This window comes from Muntiacus reevesi, chromosome 1 (genome assembly GCF_963930625.1).
Source record: "Muntiacus reevesi chromosome 1, mMunRee1.1, whole genome shotgun sequence".
NCBI lineage: Eukaryota > Metazoa > Chordata > Mammalia > Artiodactyla > Cervidae > Muntiacus > Muntiacus reevesi.
In genome coordinates this window covers 101,849,140-101,866,758 of record NC_089249.1, presented here as the reverse complement: position 1 = coordinate 101,866,758, position 17,619 = coordinate 101,849,140, and the positions used below count along the sequence as shown (strand labels likewise).

The following is a 17,619-nucleotide window of genomic DNA, read 5'->3' as shown; positions in this document are numbered from 1 at the left end:
ATATCTGAAGTTATTGATATTTCTCCCTGCAATCTTGACTTCAGCTTATGCTCCATCCAGCCCAGCGTTTCTCATGATGTTCTCCGCATAAAAGTTAAATAAGCACATGATAATATGTAGCCTTGACATATACTCGTTTTCCTATTTGGAACCAGTCTGTTGTTCATGTCCAGATCTAACTGTTGCTTCCTGACCTGCATACACATTTCTCAAGTGGCAGGTCAGGTGGTCTGGTATTCCCATCTCTTTCAGAATTTTCCACAGTTTATTGTGATTCACATAGTCAGAGGCTTTGGCGAAGTAGGTATTTTCCTGGAACTCTCTTGCTTTTTCAATGATCCAGTGGATATTGGCAATTTGATCCCTGGTTCCTCTGCCTTTCCTAAAACCAGCTTGAACATCTGGAAGCTCACAGTTCATGTATTGTTGAAGCCTGGCTTGGAGAATTTTGAGCATTACTTTACTAGCATATGAGATGAGTGTAATTGTGCAGTAGTTTGAGCATTCTTTGGCATTGCCTTTCTTAGGAATTGGAATGAAAATCCTCATAAATTTTGAGGAAGGAAGTATGGTACAACCACTTTGAAACACAATCTGAAAACTTCTTAAAGTGTTAAACATGAATTTAGCATATACCCAGCAGTTTCAGTTCTAACTATCTAACAAAAATAAATTTAAAAATGTCTACACAGGTATCTTTGTACAAATATTCAAAGCAGCAGTATTCATAATAGCTAAAAAGTGTACATAACTCATGTTCCTCAACTGCTGAATAAACAAACAAAATATTCAATCAAAAGAATACCGTTTGGCAACAAAAAGAAGCGAAGTACTGATATATGCTACCACATGGATAAAACTCAAAAACATTATGCCAAATAAAAGAAGCCAGACACAAATGTCACATACCATATTCATTCATATGATTAAATTCAAATGTTAATTTCATTCCTACATTTTATTCACATAAGATGGTCAGAAAAGGTATATCTAAAAAGATACAAAGCAGATCCATGATTGTGTAGGTTTGCAGGTGGACTCAGGAGTAGAAATTGATGCAAGCTTTCTTTCTGGGGTGGTATAAATATTTTAAAAATGTGATTGTGGCAGAGTTCTATAAATTTCCTAAAAATGATTGACTGATAGACTTAAAGAGAGTAAATTTTATGGTATGAAATTAACCCCAATAATATTGGTAATTTAAAAAATCATATATTTTTAGAAATCAGCAAAAATAAGAAAAAATTATATAAGAACAGGTAACACTGTGCTGTAACTATAGGGAATAGAAAATACTACTTAAAGAAACTGACAGGGGAGATGGGAGAAAAAAGACATCTCTTTAATTAAAGACATTCTTGTTTTGATCTAGATATTGAGTTTTAACAAGAACATCATTTGCCATTTTTCCATGAAAAATGGTGGCAATGATAACATCACAGTTTTCCCTTAGTTAGATCTTGTTAAAAGCCCTTTGTCACAAGCAAACCTAATTACATGTTTTAAATAACGAGAAATGAAAGGAGAACCAAAATAAAGAGAAAGCACTCACTCATATCAGTACATTAATGAAATTAATATATCTGAGAATGTCATATTTGGAAACTATCCAAATGGAAACTCTGTGAAATGTTATCATTTACAATTCAGAGACATATGAATGGCTTCTGTTCACCCTTACGTTCATGATTTAAATCCAGATTAATTCCTTATATGCTGAGCCATTTAAATATCAAAAGCAGAAGGGAGGCCTTATTCCTCCCTAAGATTGACAACACAAGCTCATTTACCAGACATTACGAGGACAACAGATGAACTTACTTTTTCACCGGGAGGACCAATTGGACCTTGTGGACCAGGAAGACCCTATTTTAAAAGAATTTATTTCATATGTCAAGTATCACATCATAAGAACACACTTTTAAAATAGCAAATGATTAGCCCTCTATATTACATGCAATGAGCTATGAGTATCTATATATATCCCCCACATTCTCCAGAAGATGTTACAACACTGGAGTTTTATACAAGCTACTCTTCTGGCAATGGAACTGTAATGTGATCCTGTTCAGAACCCTCCTGCAGGTATCCTGGCAATCCATGAACACTGAACATTTTACTCTTGGAAGAAAGAAAAGCCTCTGCAAATTTGTTCAAAACTTTTTAAAAAGGAATAAAATAGAATGAGCTTTGTACATTCACATATAAACCCTCAGCCCTACATAGAAACTTTTGAGGCTGTCTATTTTCTTGTTTAAAGGTACCATCTAACCCCATTACCTCAATAAAAGCTGTGATGGCTTAGACTTACTTGAGGTCCTGGGTTTCCTTGCTGACCAGGAGGTCCCGGCTCCCCTTGAGGACCCTGACATAGGAAAATGGAAAAGAACCTTTAATAGAACTATTTCACATAATAGGTTTTTCTTTTGGATTAATAAATAGTCCCCATATCATGTTTCCCTTTAGAGAATCTGGAAAATCTTGCAAAATATTAATGCTAGAAGAAGAATTGGGCAAAACATTGTAAGAAACCTTAATTTTAGGTTTAGCAACAAAAATGGTTTGCTAGTATTTAGATTACAGAAATGAGTTACCTTATGGATATCTTCTACATACCATGTTCCCTTTTGGTCCTGGGGGGCCATCCACACCGGCTATACCCTTCAATGAAGAAAAAATATACATGAATGAATACAAGTTCAGGTGCTACAATAGAAAATATAAAAAACTAACCTAATAACATGATACCCACTAACCTAGGGTAACTAAAAATCATTTTAGAACTCAATGGAAATGAGAGAAAAAGCAAGGTCTATACTCTCCTCTCCATGTCCATGGAGACATCCTGGCAGTATTTTCTACTGTGTCTTGGGAAAAGCAATAAAATACATAAACTAAAAGGAAGAGAAAAGAAAGAAGCAGGTGGAGAGAGTACACTCAGTTAAATTGATAGGCAGTATCATTAGGTCTTAGATTACAACAGTGAAATTTTGGCTGTCTACTGAAAGCTTTAACAGTTCTCTGGCTTTAGGACTCTGGCAACAAACTTTCCCTAGAACATTTTGAATGTTTTCAACAATACATACAGGCTGTCCAATAGGTCCTGGAGTTCCTCTTGGTCCTAGCAAACCTCGTGGACCCTAGGAGTAAAAAAGAAACAGATTATCCAAAAAAAAAAAAAAAAAAAATGCCTTCAAAACATGCCTTGTCTTTTATATAAATACATTTTAATGCAATGTTTTGATTAAAATATTTATTCATCCTCTTTTAACACACCAAAAGAAGCATTTAAAATAGCATTTGGTATGACACAATTACCTAGTGTTTATATTGAGCCAAAAGCCAAAATGGATGAGTGAATCTTTAATATAGAAACTGTATCTTTGAGTCTGTGGAATTACATATGAATCACTTGTGAAACTTTCAATATAAGCAATATTTTAAAGATTTAAGTAAGTCACTCTTGTGCCTTTTTCCAATTTGAATAGCAACACTGAATCTTATTAAATCTTATAATTCAAACAGACTACATGAAGAGTCTTGATTCTCATTTATTTTACATTTAGGTAAATTCCATCTTGAGAGAATAGTCTACTGAGAGAAAGAAACAAACAACTGGATGACTATATTAGGAAGGTTACAGAAACCACTTTCATGATTTTTAAAATTATTATGATTTAAGCAATCATTTTCTTCTCTTCTTCCCCTTCTCCATTTTTTCCTCCTTCTTTTCTTTCTTCAAAAAAGTCAACAGGATGGTTTACTGTTATATTTACTTAAGCAACTGAGGAGCCTGATGGGCTATAGTCCATGGGGTTGCAAAGAGTTGAACACAACTGAGCAACGAACACATACAAACCCGCTATGCCTTTGAACTGACAGGTTCTATAATGTGGCAAAGTAGCAGTAAAACTAGGAGGTCTGCTTCTAGTGTGGATCTTTGACTAGGTTTGAGTAAACCTTTCTGACTCAGTTTCCTCATTTGTAAAATTCAATGGAAAAAATGGTATAATTTAGTAAATTTTATAGGCATATTTTATACTTAATAGTTATATTTTATAGTTATACTTGATATAGTTAGATTTATAGTTATATTTGATAAACACCTCATTTTTTGTTTCTTCTAGTAATAAGATTAGTTTATCCTAAACAAATAAAAAATTCTAGAGGTATTAATATAAAAAATTGAAACAAACAGCAACAAAAACTAGATAAGGTTTTTTGGATGCCAAGTTGTTGTTTAGTCACTCAATCATGTCCAATTCTTTGTGACCCCATGAACTGCAGCACGCCAGACTTCCCTGTCCTTCACTATCTTCTGGAATTTGCTCAAGCTCATGTCCATTGAGTCGGTGATGCCATCTAACCATCTCATCCTCTGTCGTCCCCTTCTTCTCTTGCCCCCAATCTTTCCCAGCATCAGGAATTTTTACAGTGAGTTGTCTCTTTGAATCAGGAGGCCAAAGTACTGGAGCTTCAGCATCAGTCTTACCACTGAATATTCAGGGTTGATTCCCTTTAGGATTGACTGATTTGATCTTGCTGTCCAAGGGACTCCCAAGAGTCTTCTCCAGCGCCACTATTTGAAAGCATCAATTCCTCAGTGTTCAGCCTTCTTGATGGTCCAAGTCTAACATCAGTACATAATTACTGCAAAAACCATAGCTTTGACTATAGGGACCTTTGTTGGCAAAGTGATGTCTCTGCTTTTTAATAAGGTGTGTAGATTTCTCATAGCTTTACTTCAAAGAAGTAAAAGTCTTTTGATTTTGTGGCTGCAGTCACTGTACACAGTGATTTTGGAGTCCAAGAAAATAAAATCTGTCACTGTTTCCACTTTCCCCCCATCTACTTGCCATGAAGAGATGGGAATGGAAGCTATGATCTTAGATTTTTGAATGTTAGAATTTTAGTCAGCTTTTTTTCACTCTCCTCTTTCATCTTCATCAAGAGGCTCTTTAGTTCTTCTTCAATTTCTGGTATTAGAGTGTTATCATCTGCATATCTGACGTTGTTGATATTTCCCCATGCAATCTTGATTTCAGCTTGTGATTCATCCAGTCTGGCATTTTGCAAGATATATCCTGCATAGAAATTAAATAAAAGTGTGAAAGCATGAGCCTTGTTGTACTCCTTTCCCAATTTTGAACCAATCTGATATTCCATGTATGGTTTTAGCTGTTGCTTTTTGACCTGCATACAGATTTCTCAGGAGACAGGTAAGGTGGTCTGGTAATCCCATCTCTAAGAATTTTCCAGTTTGTTGTGATCCACACATTCAAAGTATTTAGCATAGTCAATGAAGCGGAAATAGATTTTTCTTTTCTGAGAATTGTCTAGCTTTATGTATTATCCAACAAATGTTGGCCATTTGATCTCTGGTTCCTCTGCCTTTTCTAAATCTAGCTTGTACATCTGGAAGTTCCAGGTTCAAGCCTAGCTTGAAGGATTTTGAACATTATCTTGCTAGCATGGGAAATGAGCACAATTGTATAGTAGTTTGAACATTCTTTGGCATTTCCTTTCTTTAGGATTGAAATGAAAACTGACCTTTTTCCGTCCTGTGGCCACTGCTGAGCTTTCCAATTTTGCTGGCGTATTGAGGGCAACACTTTAACAGCATCATCTTTTAGGATTTGAAATAGCTCAGCTGGAATTCCATCGCCACCGCTAGCTTTGTTCAAAGTAATGTTTCTTTTTCTTTTTTTTTTTTTTTCAATTTTATTTTATTAGTTGGAGGCCAATTACTTCACAACATTTCAGTGGGTTTTGTCATACATTGACACGAATCAGCCATAGAGTTACACGTATTCCCCTTCCCGATCCCCCCTCCCACCTCCCTCTCCATCCCATCTCTCTGGGTCATCCCAGTGCACCAGGCCTGAGCACTCGTCTCATGCATCTCACCTGGGCTAGTGATCTGTTTCACCATAGATAATATACATGCTGTTCTTTTGAAACATCCCACCCTCACCTTCTCCCACAAAGTTCAAAAGTCTGTTCTGTACTTCTGTGTCTCTTTGTTTTGCATATAGGGTTATAGTTACCATCTTTCTAAATTCCATATATATGTGTTAGTATGCTGTAATGTTCTTTATCTTTCTGGCTTACTTCACTCTGTATAATGGGCTCCAGTTTCGTCCATCTCATTAGAACTGATTCAAATGCATTCTTTTTAACGGCTGAGTAATATTCCATGGTGTATATGTACCACAGCTTCCTTATCCATTCATCTGCTGATGGGCATCTAGGCTACTTCCATGTCCTGGCTATTACAAACAGTGCTGGGATGAACATTGGGGTGCACGTGTCTCTTTCAGATCTGGTTTCCTCGGTGTGTATGCCCAGAAGTGGTATTGCTGGGTCATATGGCAGTTCTATTTCCAGTTTTTTAAGAAATCTCCGCACTGTTTTCCATAGTGGCTGTACTAGTTTGCATTCCCACCAACAGTGTAAGAGGGTTCCCTTTTCTCCACACCCTCTCCAGCATTTATTGCTTGTAGACTTTTGGATAGCAGCCATCCTGACTGGCGTGTAGTGGTACCTCATTGTGGTTTTGATTTGCATTTCTCTAATAATGAGTGATGTTGAGCATCTTTTCATGTGTTTGTTAGCCATCTGTATGTCTTCTTTGGAAAAATGTCTGTTTAGTTCTTTGGCCCATTTTTTGATTGGGTCATTTCTTTTTCTGGAATTGAGCTTCAGGAGTTGCTTGTATATTTTTGAGATTAATCCTTTGTCTGTTTCTTCATTTGCTATTATTTTCTCCCAATCTGAGGGCTGTCTTTTCACCTTACTTATAGTTTCCTTTGTAGTGCAGAAGCTTTTAAGTTTCATTAGGTCCCATTTGTTTAGTTTTGCTTTTATTTCCAATATTCTGGGAGGTGGGTCATAGAGGACCCTGCTGAGATTTATGTAGGAGAGTGTTTTGCCACAGAAAGAGAAATTAAGGAAACAATACCATTCACCATTGCAACAAAAAGAATAAAATACTTAGGAGTATATCTACCTAAAGAAACAAAAGACCTGTACATAGAAAACTATAAAACACTGATGAAAGAAATCAAAGAGGACACAAACAGATGGAGAAACATACCATGTTCATGGATTGGAAGAATCAATATTGTCAAAATGGCAATACTACCCAAAGCAATCTATAGATTCAATGCAATCCCTATCAAGCTACCAACGGTATTTTTCACAGAACTAGAACAAATAATTTCACAATTTGTATGCAAAAACAAAAAACCTCGAATAGCCAAAGTACTTTTGAGAAAGAAGAATGGAACTGGAGGAATCAACCTGCCTGACTTCAGACTCTACTACAAAGCCACAGGCATCAAGACAGTATGGTACTGGCACAAAGACAGAAATATAGATCAATGGAACAGAATAGAAAGCCCAGAGATAAATCCACGAACCTATAGACACCTTATCTTTGACAAAGGAGGCAAGGATATACAATGGAAAAAAGACAACCTCTTTAACAAGTGATGCTGGGAAAACTGGTCAACCACTTGTAAAAGAATGAAACTAGATCACTTTCTAACACCATACACAAAAATAAACTCAAAATGGATTAAAGATCTAAATGTAAGACCAGAAACAAAGTAATGTTTCTTAAGGCCCACTCGACTTCACACTCCAGAATATCTGTCTTTATATGAGTGATCATACCATCATGGTTATCTGCGTAATTAAGACCTTCTTTATGTAGTTCTTCTGTGTATTCTTGCCACCTCTTCTTAGTCTCTTCTGTGTCTGTTACGTCCTTGCCATTTCTGTCCTTTATTGTGCCCATCTCTGCATGAGATGTTCCTTTGGTATCTCCAATTTTCTTGAAGAGATCTATAGTCTTTCCTGTTCTATTGTTTTCCTCTATTTATTTGCATCATTCACTTAAAAAGGCTTTCTTATCTCTCCTTGTAGTTAAGATGCTATATCCCAATTTTTTTTCTCTCAATTTTCTAAGATTTAATGAAAGAAGAGCTGCAAGTTTCCTTTTTAAATGTTTTTTCACATAACAAATTACCTGGTTAGGTTAGGCAAGATTGCAATTTATTATTGACTTTACATATGTAACACCAAGCACTGTTTCTCCTAAATAGGGTATTACTTAAAAAGAAAAAAAAAGAAAGTTGCTTACAGCTTCACCTGGAAGACCCCTTGGTCCTATTTCTCCATCTTCTCCCTGTCATGGACATAATGAATAGGATAGTGATGTGATCAGACAATGCAACATTTCAGCATGGCTTTTTTTAACGTTTTAATTTTAAATATTTCTTAAAAGAAATGAACTTTCATATACCCTCGTTCCATCTTCACCAGGAGGACCAGGAGGACCTTGAGGACCTCGTTCACCCTATTAAAGAAATCCAAATACAATTAGAATTTGAAGTAAACCAGAATGTTTATAACTCTATCCTACAGCTATCCTAGCAAATATAATGAAACATTTGGTAGAAAAACTTATGCTTTATTTTCTCTCCTGGAAACATTTCAGAGATAAGTCATAATTTTGCATTGACTGGCATTACAATTTAGTATGCAAGGAAAACATTCTTTCAATTTTGCAACCAAAAAGATTTAAATAAAATACCCAAATAATTTTCAGACATTTAATTATTAAAAACTAACAGAAAATTATTTTGCTGAAGACTGTCTTCAGTCTTCATGGTGCATGGATGCCTTTGCTGATTTTTATTTAAATTTTTTCTGCTTCTTAAATAATTCTCAATTAAGCACAATTCTGGAAGACTAACGAAGCTTCAATTTAAAAAAAAAAACAAAATTATGTATTTCTTTCAACATGGCAAACACTAGACATTTTGCAAAACTTTCATAGAACTCTTTTCTTTATCTTTCTTTTTTTTCACATTTTCTAATTTCCTAAAGATTGCCTCACCTTTATTTTTAACTTTTAAAGAAGAGTAATGTGAAGATACAAAGCTGATCTTTTTTGAGAGACCACATCCTGGCTTAATTTCCCACTAAAACTACTGATTGGATTGCTGTTCAACATTGTATTTTGTTAACAAGCCCTAGTAAATTATAAATTCCTGCATTGAACTATAAACATATTATCACAAAGAAGTAATCTATGGTATCTTGATCTACTGGAACCATCTAACAAGTATAATAAAATACATTGCCCAGTATATTGTAATATTAACTACAGACTGCCTGCAAGTGTCTTTTGAATATATTTCCATAGACAAAATGTAAGAAAGATATTGAGGTAATTATCAAAAAGTTAGAGGCGAAATAAAATCTCCATGCTTGTTCTGTAAATATATTTTGCATATACATATACATCCTGGAGGAGGGTACGGCAACCCACTCCAGCATTCTTGCCTGGAAAATTGTGGACAGAGGAGCCTGGCGGGCTACAATCCATAGGGTCACATAGAGTCTAAAAAGACTGAAGTGATTTAGCACGTGCACATACATGTACATAAAGATTCTGCCTCAACTTATATTTGTGTAAAATGAGTATTTTATATCTAAAAAATTAAAAAAAACATAATCATATCCCATATATAATTCTACTTATATTTCTTCATGTATCTTTTAAATGTATTAATTTACATGAGTTCACAAATACTTAATTTTCTTATTTCTTAGTGGAACTACTTAAAATATTCATAGTATTCTTATATTATCCCTGTACAAAAAGCAATAGAATAGTATGTCTTACCCTGTGACCCTTGTCACCTGGCAGACCTGGAAGTCCATCAAATCCTCGATCCCCCTGTAAAATCATCATCATCACTATCAACAACAACATCATATTCTGAGCTTATTTCTGAACTGTAATTTGAATGTGAAATATTATTTCATATCAAGAAACTTTATTTTAAAATATAAAAATTTCAGGAGAAACTGAGATAAGAGATCTGAATATACAAACATATGAGATGAGTTCCTGACCTTGGCCCCGGGTTCTCCTGGCATTCCTCTTCCTCCATCAGCACCTGGACGACCCTGATAGTACCAAGAACATGACTAAGCAAAAAGGATTCCAAATAGCATGGAGTTAAAGAAAAGAAAATAACTGATGATTTCAGATGCCCTCAATATGCTCAATGAAAGCAAATCATACCCTTTTTCCAGGTTTTCCTGTTGGACCAGGAGGACCTTGGACACCACGTGGACCCTATATCAAAACATCATATTTAATTAATTTTATAGGATTCCTGATCAATAAACTCAATCACATAGAGAAATGGTTTTAAAATTTTATATCTTCTTAGTTTTACCTTAATCACTTTAACACACACAAAAAATATAGTTTCATGTATAAAAGTCCACATAAAGCAAGAAGATAAGAGAATCAATTTTTCTACATGGCTCCTTGCCAGAAAAAGTCATAGTATTCTATTAAGTTTATATAGACCTGTGATTACATATAAGCAAAAGGAATGCAAAATGATATTTTAAACTTAAAAAATTCTCAATTACTAAATTTACTCTCAAAACCTTGGGGTTTTACATTTCCCTTGACTGAAAACACTTCATTTCATTCCTCTTCTCTTTCCAATCCTTTTGCTTTTAAATTTTCCATCTTTTGTGGAGATCTTCTCCTAGATATTTATTCTTTTATTGCAAGTATCATGTTTGATTGTAACTGTCTTTTGCTCTTGTTTTTCATAGTTGAGTCTCCCATTTAATTGTTAACCTCCGCAACTTTGGACTAAATCTTTTTCTCCATTATACTTCTGCAGTTCAGCACCGTGCCTGGTACCCGTTTCTTTTGATCATCTACAAAATTCCGGAGGATGACATGGCGAACTCGAATTCAATTACTGACTGGTTCCATACCATCTCAGATTAAAGTTTTAAGATCCTCAGTATCTTTCTTGAGGTAGTTCAGTACAATGTTATATCAACATACAATGTTTTATTTGTGAATTAATATACACATTTTAAAAATAAAATTACACAGCTTATAATAGATAACATACAAATCCATTAGAAATATTACATAGGCCTTCAATGGCACGAGTGGTAAAGAGCCTGCATGCCAATGCAGGAGACTTTAGAGATGCAGGCTTGACTGTTGGTTGGGAAGATCCCCTGGAGGAGCGCACGACAACCCACTCCAGTATTCTTGCCAAGAGGATCCCATGCACAGAGGAGCCTGGTGGGCCATAGCGTCACAGGGTTGGACACGATTGAAGCAACATAGCATAGCATCCCTTTTTAAGTTTAAACAATATGAATTCAATGAGTGTGGTAGAAAATGTAACACACATTTGAAATTACAAATAATTATTATGATAGCTGTGACACATTGATTATAGAAACATGAAATTAAAGTTGCCTAATAATTAGAGATTAAAAGAATATAGCTTAAATATACTGCAGAAAAAAAATTCTATCCTATACCCCAGCTGGAAGGCAAGGAGCAATAATAACAGGACAAATTTTGTTAGCTTTTAATGAAAATGATCTTTCATTTGATACTGCATCTCACTGAAATTAAGGAAAACTGCAAAGACCATGAAAATTGCTGCAGCATGTTTTCAAATTCACCCATTTTGTAAAAGGTGAGTTTGATCCAAAAATTCATTGTAAAAGGCTAGATTTCCTAACTTTTCAATATTTTTATTCAATCTTTTTATGTAATTCTCAGTTAATGTACAAATGTTTTCTATCCGTTTATGACAATATCTAACAGGCATGAAAAAGAAAGCTCTCACATTCTGTGTCACTCAAATATCTTTCTCAATTTAGGGGAAGTTTTATCTCATTTCAAAATAAACTGTGGTGCATCCAAACATGGGAATATTAACTCAGTAACAAAAACAAATAAACTAGGGATGTGCTCATCAATTGCAACAAATTATGCTGAGTGAAAGAAGACAGTTTCAAAAGGTTACATAATGTGTGGTTTCACTTATATGATATTCTTGGAAACATAAAACTGTAATGGTGAAGAACAGATCAGCAGTCAGTCAGCTATCAGCAGTAGGAAGAAGATGTGACTATAAATGATATCAAGTAACTGTTTGGGGTTCTGTAATTGTTCAATATCCAAATGACTCTGGTGCTAGTTAGGAAAAATACACATAGGTGTTCAAATTCATTTTTACAATATAATATTGTTAACATAAAACTGATTTTTTAAAAAAGAAACAAATAGATGACCACTTGAAAGCTCCTGCAGCCAATCTGAATCTATAGATATTGAGTAAACCAGGAAGCATTTTCATTTAAAAAAAATGAATGAATTTTAAAAGTACATGATACTTTGTTTTCAGTTTTCTAGAATAAGTATATTCCATAATGTGTTTATAATGTATGTTCCTATCTACTTGTCATTCAAGAAAAATAATACTTTAAATTTGGCACCATGTAAATATATTATAGGGCTTCCCAGATGGCTCAGTGAAGGAGACTCAGGAGACGTGGGTTCTATCCCTAGGTTGGGAAGATCCTCTGAAGTAGGAAATGGCAATCCAATCCAGTATTCTTGCCTGGGTAATCCATGGACAGAGGAGCCCGGCAGGCCACAGTTCATGGGGCCTCAAAGAGTTGGACACAACTGAGAGACCGAACACACATGCACACACAAAAACAGTGTAAGATCTTTTTAAGAATTTTGGTTCAGATGTTCTCAATTTCTCTTAATTTCCTCAGCTCTACAAGGGACTTAAAGTAAGCTTCTTTTAGATATATTAAATATCCTTTCTGAAAGAATTTATTAGATTTGGTCTCCACAAGAAACAGCTTAGGCTTGTGTCAGGGCTGCTATAAGTACAATCGCAATGGTTCTTCTTTCCTCTGTATAATCTTAAACCAATTTAATATTCAGAAGGCCCATTACTATCAAGATTTTACAATTCTAGCCTATATCTTTTTCTAATATTGTTTAAATTAATCAAGTTATTGGCAGCCAACTGACCATTAGAGATTTTTCAATTAAAGAAGTTGATGTGAGCTGCAAGGCAATGTAAGTAATTTCTTTACTCCTGAAGTAATGGCAGACCCTTCAATTACCATAAAAGGTAAAGTAAACTTAAATATAAAATAAGTGAAATAGGCTAATTTTTACCTGAGGACCTGGATCACCCATCTCACCTTTGGCCCCAGAAGAACCAGGCCCACCCTGTAGAGAAAAAGTGAAGACATATTCATTTAATTTTGTAATTCTCTAATCTGTGATGTCCTACTATTTTCACTTGAAATAAACATTATTCAAAATACATTTCTTCAAATAGTATGATTTTATTAGTTAATACAATAAAATTTTCAAGTCTTCTGAATGAAATACGTCTCTTCTCAGATTTTGACTATTCACATGCGGGAATTATATTTAAAAGCTTATATTTACTGATAATCACACAGAAGCCAATTTCATGAGATCACACTGAGATATTCTTTAATGTGTATGCCATCAGAGCACTTACAACCATACGCAGGCATTATGTATCATTACACTGTGGTGGAGTACTAGAGAAAACACATTTTTACAGACTGAATCCATTTATACAACTTGGAAACATGTTAATGCTTTTATACTCAGAAATTTCTGAGATGCTGAATTCTATAGCAATAAAACATCAAAAACAGATGCTATTGCTATCATTATAATGTCCTGAAGTAATGTTAAAGCATTTTTTCCCTAGATTGTTCTGTATTAATTTTTCCCACAAAAATAAATCCTATGACAAAGCCTCTCACAAATATTTACATAAGTCAAGAAGTGCAACAAAAATCTGGCACATTAACTGGAAAAAAATATAAAATCACTTTATAAAAGTGCTGTGAGTTTTAAAAAATAAATACTAGGCCATTCACCCTCCTAAAGAGCTTTAGAACATTAAAATTGAATGCAATGATAATAGTTACTTCATGCTGAAGTATACTTTGTGTGTTTAAAAAGTTTCTGATTTACTTAAATCAATAGAGATTCTACTAAATATTGCATTGAATCAAAGTGCAAAAAGGCCAAAATTATGCAAAGCCTGAATATGCTAGGTGTTGAGAGCCTCCTGGTGGCTCCAAAGTAAAATAACTGTTAATATGACTGCTAAAAATATGGCAAGTCAAGTAGTATGAATATTCCAGTCTTGAAGATTACAAGAATGATGACTTTCAAGCATCTAAGAATTTTTGCAGTTAAATTTCTTCAAGAGAGAAACTGGAGTTCTACATTAAATGAGATTATTATTCAGAACTGAATGCAAAGAACAGTCCAATAATCTAATTAATTTATTACATTGTATATCTGTATATAAGCACTATGTACTTAGCAGATTATAATTACTTTGCCCAAACACTTAATTCTAAAAATTGTCCTACAATCATTGACAGTAACAGAATAAGGAAAAGAACATTTTCAAGATTTCCTGAATATTTTATAATATAGATTTCCTTTTGTCTATAAAAGCAATTGAAAATAAATAATTGAATAAAGGAAGTGCTCATGGAAAGAATGAAAATATTTATGACTTAAAATCTTGCTTCTTTTTAAAATCTTAATATATAAAACATTTTTAGACTCTAAAATTGAGATCACTGACAGTCTGTAATAACTTTATGTTTTGGAGCAAAGAAAATAGAAGAGAAAATGGTGAAAACAAACAACGTGATTACTTTCTCTCAATACCTACCTTTAATATTTTAGGAAGTTAAAACATTATATAGCAAAGACTTAAGTAGTAAAATCAATTAATCGTGGGTATTACATTGAGAATGGCAATGTAATAACATGACTGTTAATGTTTTCCCTTTGCCAACAGCCTGTGAATGGCCCTAAATGACTAGTGAAAACAGAACAGCTCAGTGTAACAAGCTTTCATGGATTCTGTTCATCACTGTCCTTACCCTATATAGATCCACTAGATTTGTATTTGTCAGGATGATAAGTAGGAAAAGTCCTTTAATTTTAGTGATTCTAGACTGATATTTTAAAATTAAACAATAGGCAGTGTTCCCAAACATTCTTGAACATGAGATTCAGCCTGCTGCACTCATTAAAAATATAGTTTGCCAATTCGAACCCTAAATCTGCCTCTCCAACTCTGAATTTGCCTCATCAGAGTCTCAAGTTTCAGGCTCCAGGAACTTTCACTTTTAATAAAATATACACATAATTCTTCCACCCCCATATCTATAAAACACCAGCATACTAGTGGTTTTCCTCAGTGATGTAAATTTGTTATTACTAAAAAGCAACTAAGCATTAATTCTATTTCTTCCTTTGTTAACTGACATAGACTCTTTCGTTTCCTTATTATATTTTGTAAGGCAGAACAGTAAAACTATATGATAAATACATAATAATGCATTTAGAAATGTATCATTTAAATTTTGTGGAACATATTGCCAGAACACATGTTCCACATGAGCTCAGATGATTGAGTGTATAGCCCTGAAAATAGATAAAATGTGATAAAATTTCAAGAATGAATTAAAAGAACTATAAATATATGGAAACTATAAATATATGGAAAAATACATAAAAAACACTTGAACACATGAAGAAAACTAGCATCCCAATAAGGTCAATAAAACAGAATTAAAAAACTTTTTAATTGATTCAAATTTGAATAAAAAAGTTTTGCTGTGTCCAATCAGCAAACCAAAAATAAACTTTTAATGTTAAGCATAATAATTTCTATAAATACCATTATTTCAATAAAGTATATTATGCATATAAGATCATATCAAAAGCATAGTAAAGCTTTTTATATCAAAAACAAATACTTAAATTATAAATTATTCCATTAATTTTAAAATCAATGTAAAACTGGACTGGAATTTTACAGCGCTCTTTTCTCTTAAAAAAGTATGATTTAGAAAGAATCTTTTGTTGTGTATGTGTGTGTGTGTGAATTGCTATACTCCTTCAGTTCAGTTCAGTCGCTCAGTCATGTCCAACTCTTTGCGACCCCATGAATCACAGCACGCCAGGCCTCCCTGCCCATCATCAACTCCCGGAGTGTACCCAAACTCATGTCTATCGAGTCGGTGATGCCATCCAGCCATCTCATCCTCCGTTGTCCCCTTCTCCTCCTGCCCTCAATCCTTCCCAGCATCAGGGTTTTTTCCAATGAGTCAACTCTTTGCATGAGGTGGCCAAAGTATTGGAGTTTCAGCTTCAGCATCAGTCCCTCCAATGAACACCCTAGAATGATCTCCTTTAGGATGGACTGGTTGTATCTCTTTGCAGTTCAAGGGACTCTCAAGAGCCTTCTCCAACACCACAAATTTCAAAATATTGAGAATATTTTTTAAATATCTAGACCACATTAGCTTGTCAGTAACCTTATAAGAGAATTGATGCTTTTGAACTGTGGTGTTGGAGAAGACTCTTGAGAGTCCCTTGGACTGCAAGGAGATCCAACCAGTTCATCCTAAAGGAGATCAATCCTGGGTGTTCAATGGAGGGACTGACGTTGAAGCTGAAACTCTAATACTTTGGCCACCTGATGCGGAGAGCTGACTCATTTAAAAAGACCCTGATGCTGGGAAAGATTGAGGGCAGGAGGAAAAGGGGACGATGGAGGATGAGATGGTTGGATGGCATCACTGACACAATGGACATGGGCTTGGGTGGACTCCAGGAGTTGGTGATGGACAGGGAGGCCTGGCGTGCTGCGGATCATGGGGTTGCAAAGAGTCGGACACAACTGAGCGACTGAACGGAACTAAAGCTTATGAAGAAAAACAAAACACATTTTCCAAGAGCCTCTGAAAGACAAAACAGTTTTTCTAATATCTGAAACAATTCATGAAATACTATAGGCAACTTAAAGTTTAAGCCATGTCTCCTGTTTTCTCCTAAGATTATGGACAATTTTTCATTAGCCTCATATATTTTTGCTTCTTTAATCAATTCTTTTTAACAAAATTAAATCTCAAGAACTTATTGTAAAATTGAAATTCAATAACTCTATTGTACAAATAAATAATATTGTTTGAAAAGTTAATAATTGAATATGTGATTCAATTATATTTGTCATTGTATTATTTGAGATCTTCCTACTGTAACTTTTTCATTAAAATTTGCTGAGGACTGAATTCAAATAGATTCTTTTAAATGGAAACTAAATGAAGTGTAAGTCTATTTATTTACCTTACTTTCACCAGCCAGAGACATGAAAACTGCCTGACCAAAGCTGCACAAGGAAATACGGATACAGGAATTTAAATATATAAAATCTTATTGGATAACCTACCACAGGACCTGGTCTTCCAGTCAGACCCATTGGGCCAGGGGGACCTCTCAGAGCAATCTAGAAAACAAGAGATAGCAAATTCAGGAATGCTACCTTGGATGAGCATATTAAACCACAATAATTATTTGTACAAGTTGCCCTTGAGTAACAGCCTAATCAACAGAGGTATAATAGCTATGTAGAAAGAGTGTTTGATTACTGAAGAACCATGTTTCTAGAATGACAATGATGTAGTAAGTATCAAACTTTTTTTAAACTGTTGTAACTTATACAGTCTATACTATATGATTTATCTAATGATAAAAGTAAAAATAGATATTAGTATCTTATAAGAAACTTAATATCTGATCATTTTTCTACTCAAATATACATTCAGAATATTGCATAAATTTCTCTTCAATATGTTGGTGCAATTCTTATTGAAAATACT

The 17,619-nt window shown here is 34.3% G+C and overlaps 1 protein-coding gene across 2 annotated transcripts in view; it reads right to left on the bottom strand.

Annotated features, from left to right (window-relative positions):
• The window catches only part of COL11A1 (collagen type XI alpha 1 chain), a 213,159-nt gene that overhangs the window by 113,836 nt on the left and 81,704 nt on the right, over nucleotides 1-17,619 (bottom strand). For both annotated transcript variants that reach the window (XM_065907856.1, XM_065907860.1), the window contains exons 14-24: nucleotides 17,190-17,246; nucleotides 13,058-13,111; nucleotides 10,103-10,156; nucleotides 9,931-9,984; nucleotides 9,698-9,751; nucleotides 8,309-8,362; nucleotides 8,147-8,191; nucleotides 3,087-3,140; nucleotides 2,617-2,661; nucleotides 2,312-2,365; nucleotides 1,822-1,866 (exon numbers count right to left, since the gene is read on the bottom strand). In XM_065907856.1, the coding sequence (XP_065763928.1) occupies nucleotides 1,822-1,866; nucleotides 2,312-2,365; nucleotides 2,617-2,661; nucleotides 3,087-3,140; nucleotides 8,147-8,191; nucleotides 8,309-8,362; nucleotides 9,698-9,751; nucleotides 9,931-9,984; nucleotides 10,103-10,156; nucleotides 13,058-13,111; nucleotides 17,190-17,246 (570 nt within the window). The remainder of the gene's footprint in view (nucleotides 1-1,821; nucleotides 1,867-2,311; nucleotides 2,366-2,616; nucleotides 2,662-3,086; nucleotides 3,141-8,146; nucleotides 8,192-8,308; nucleotides 8,363-9,697; nucleotides 9,752-9,930; nucleotides 9,985-10,102; nucleotides 10,157-13,057; nucleotides 13,112-17,189; nucleotides 17,247-17,619) is intronic.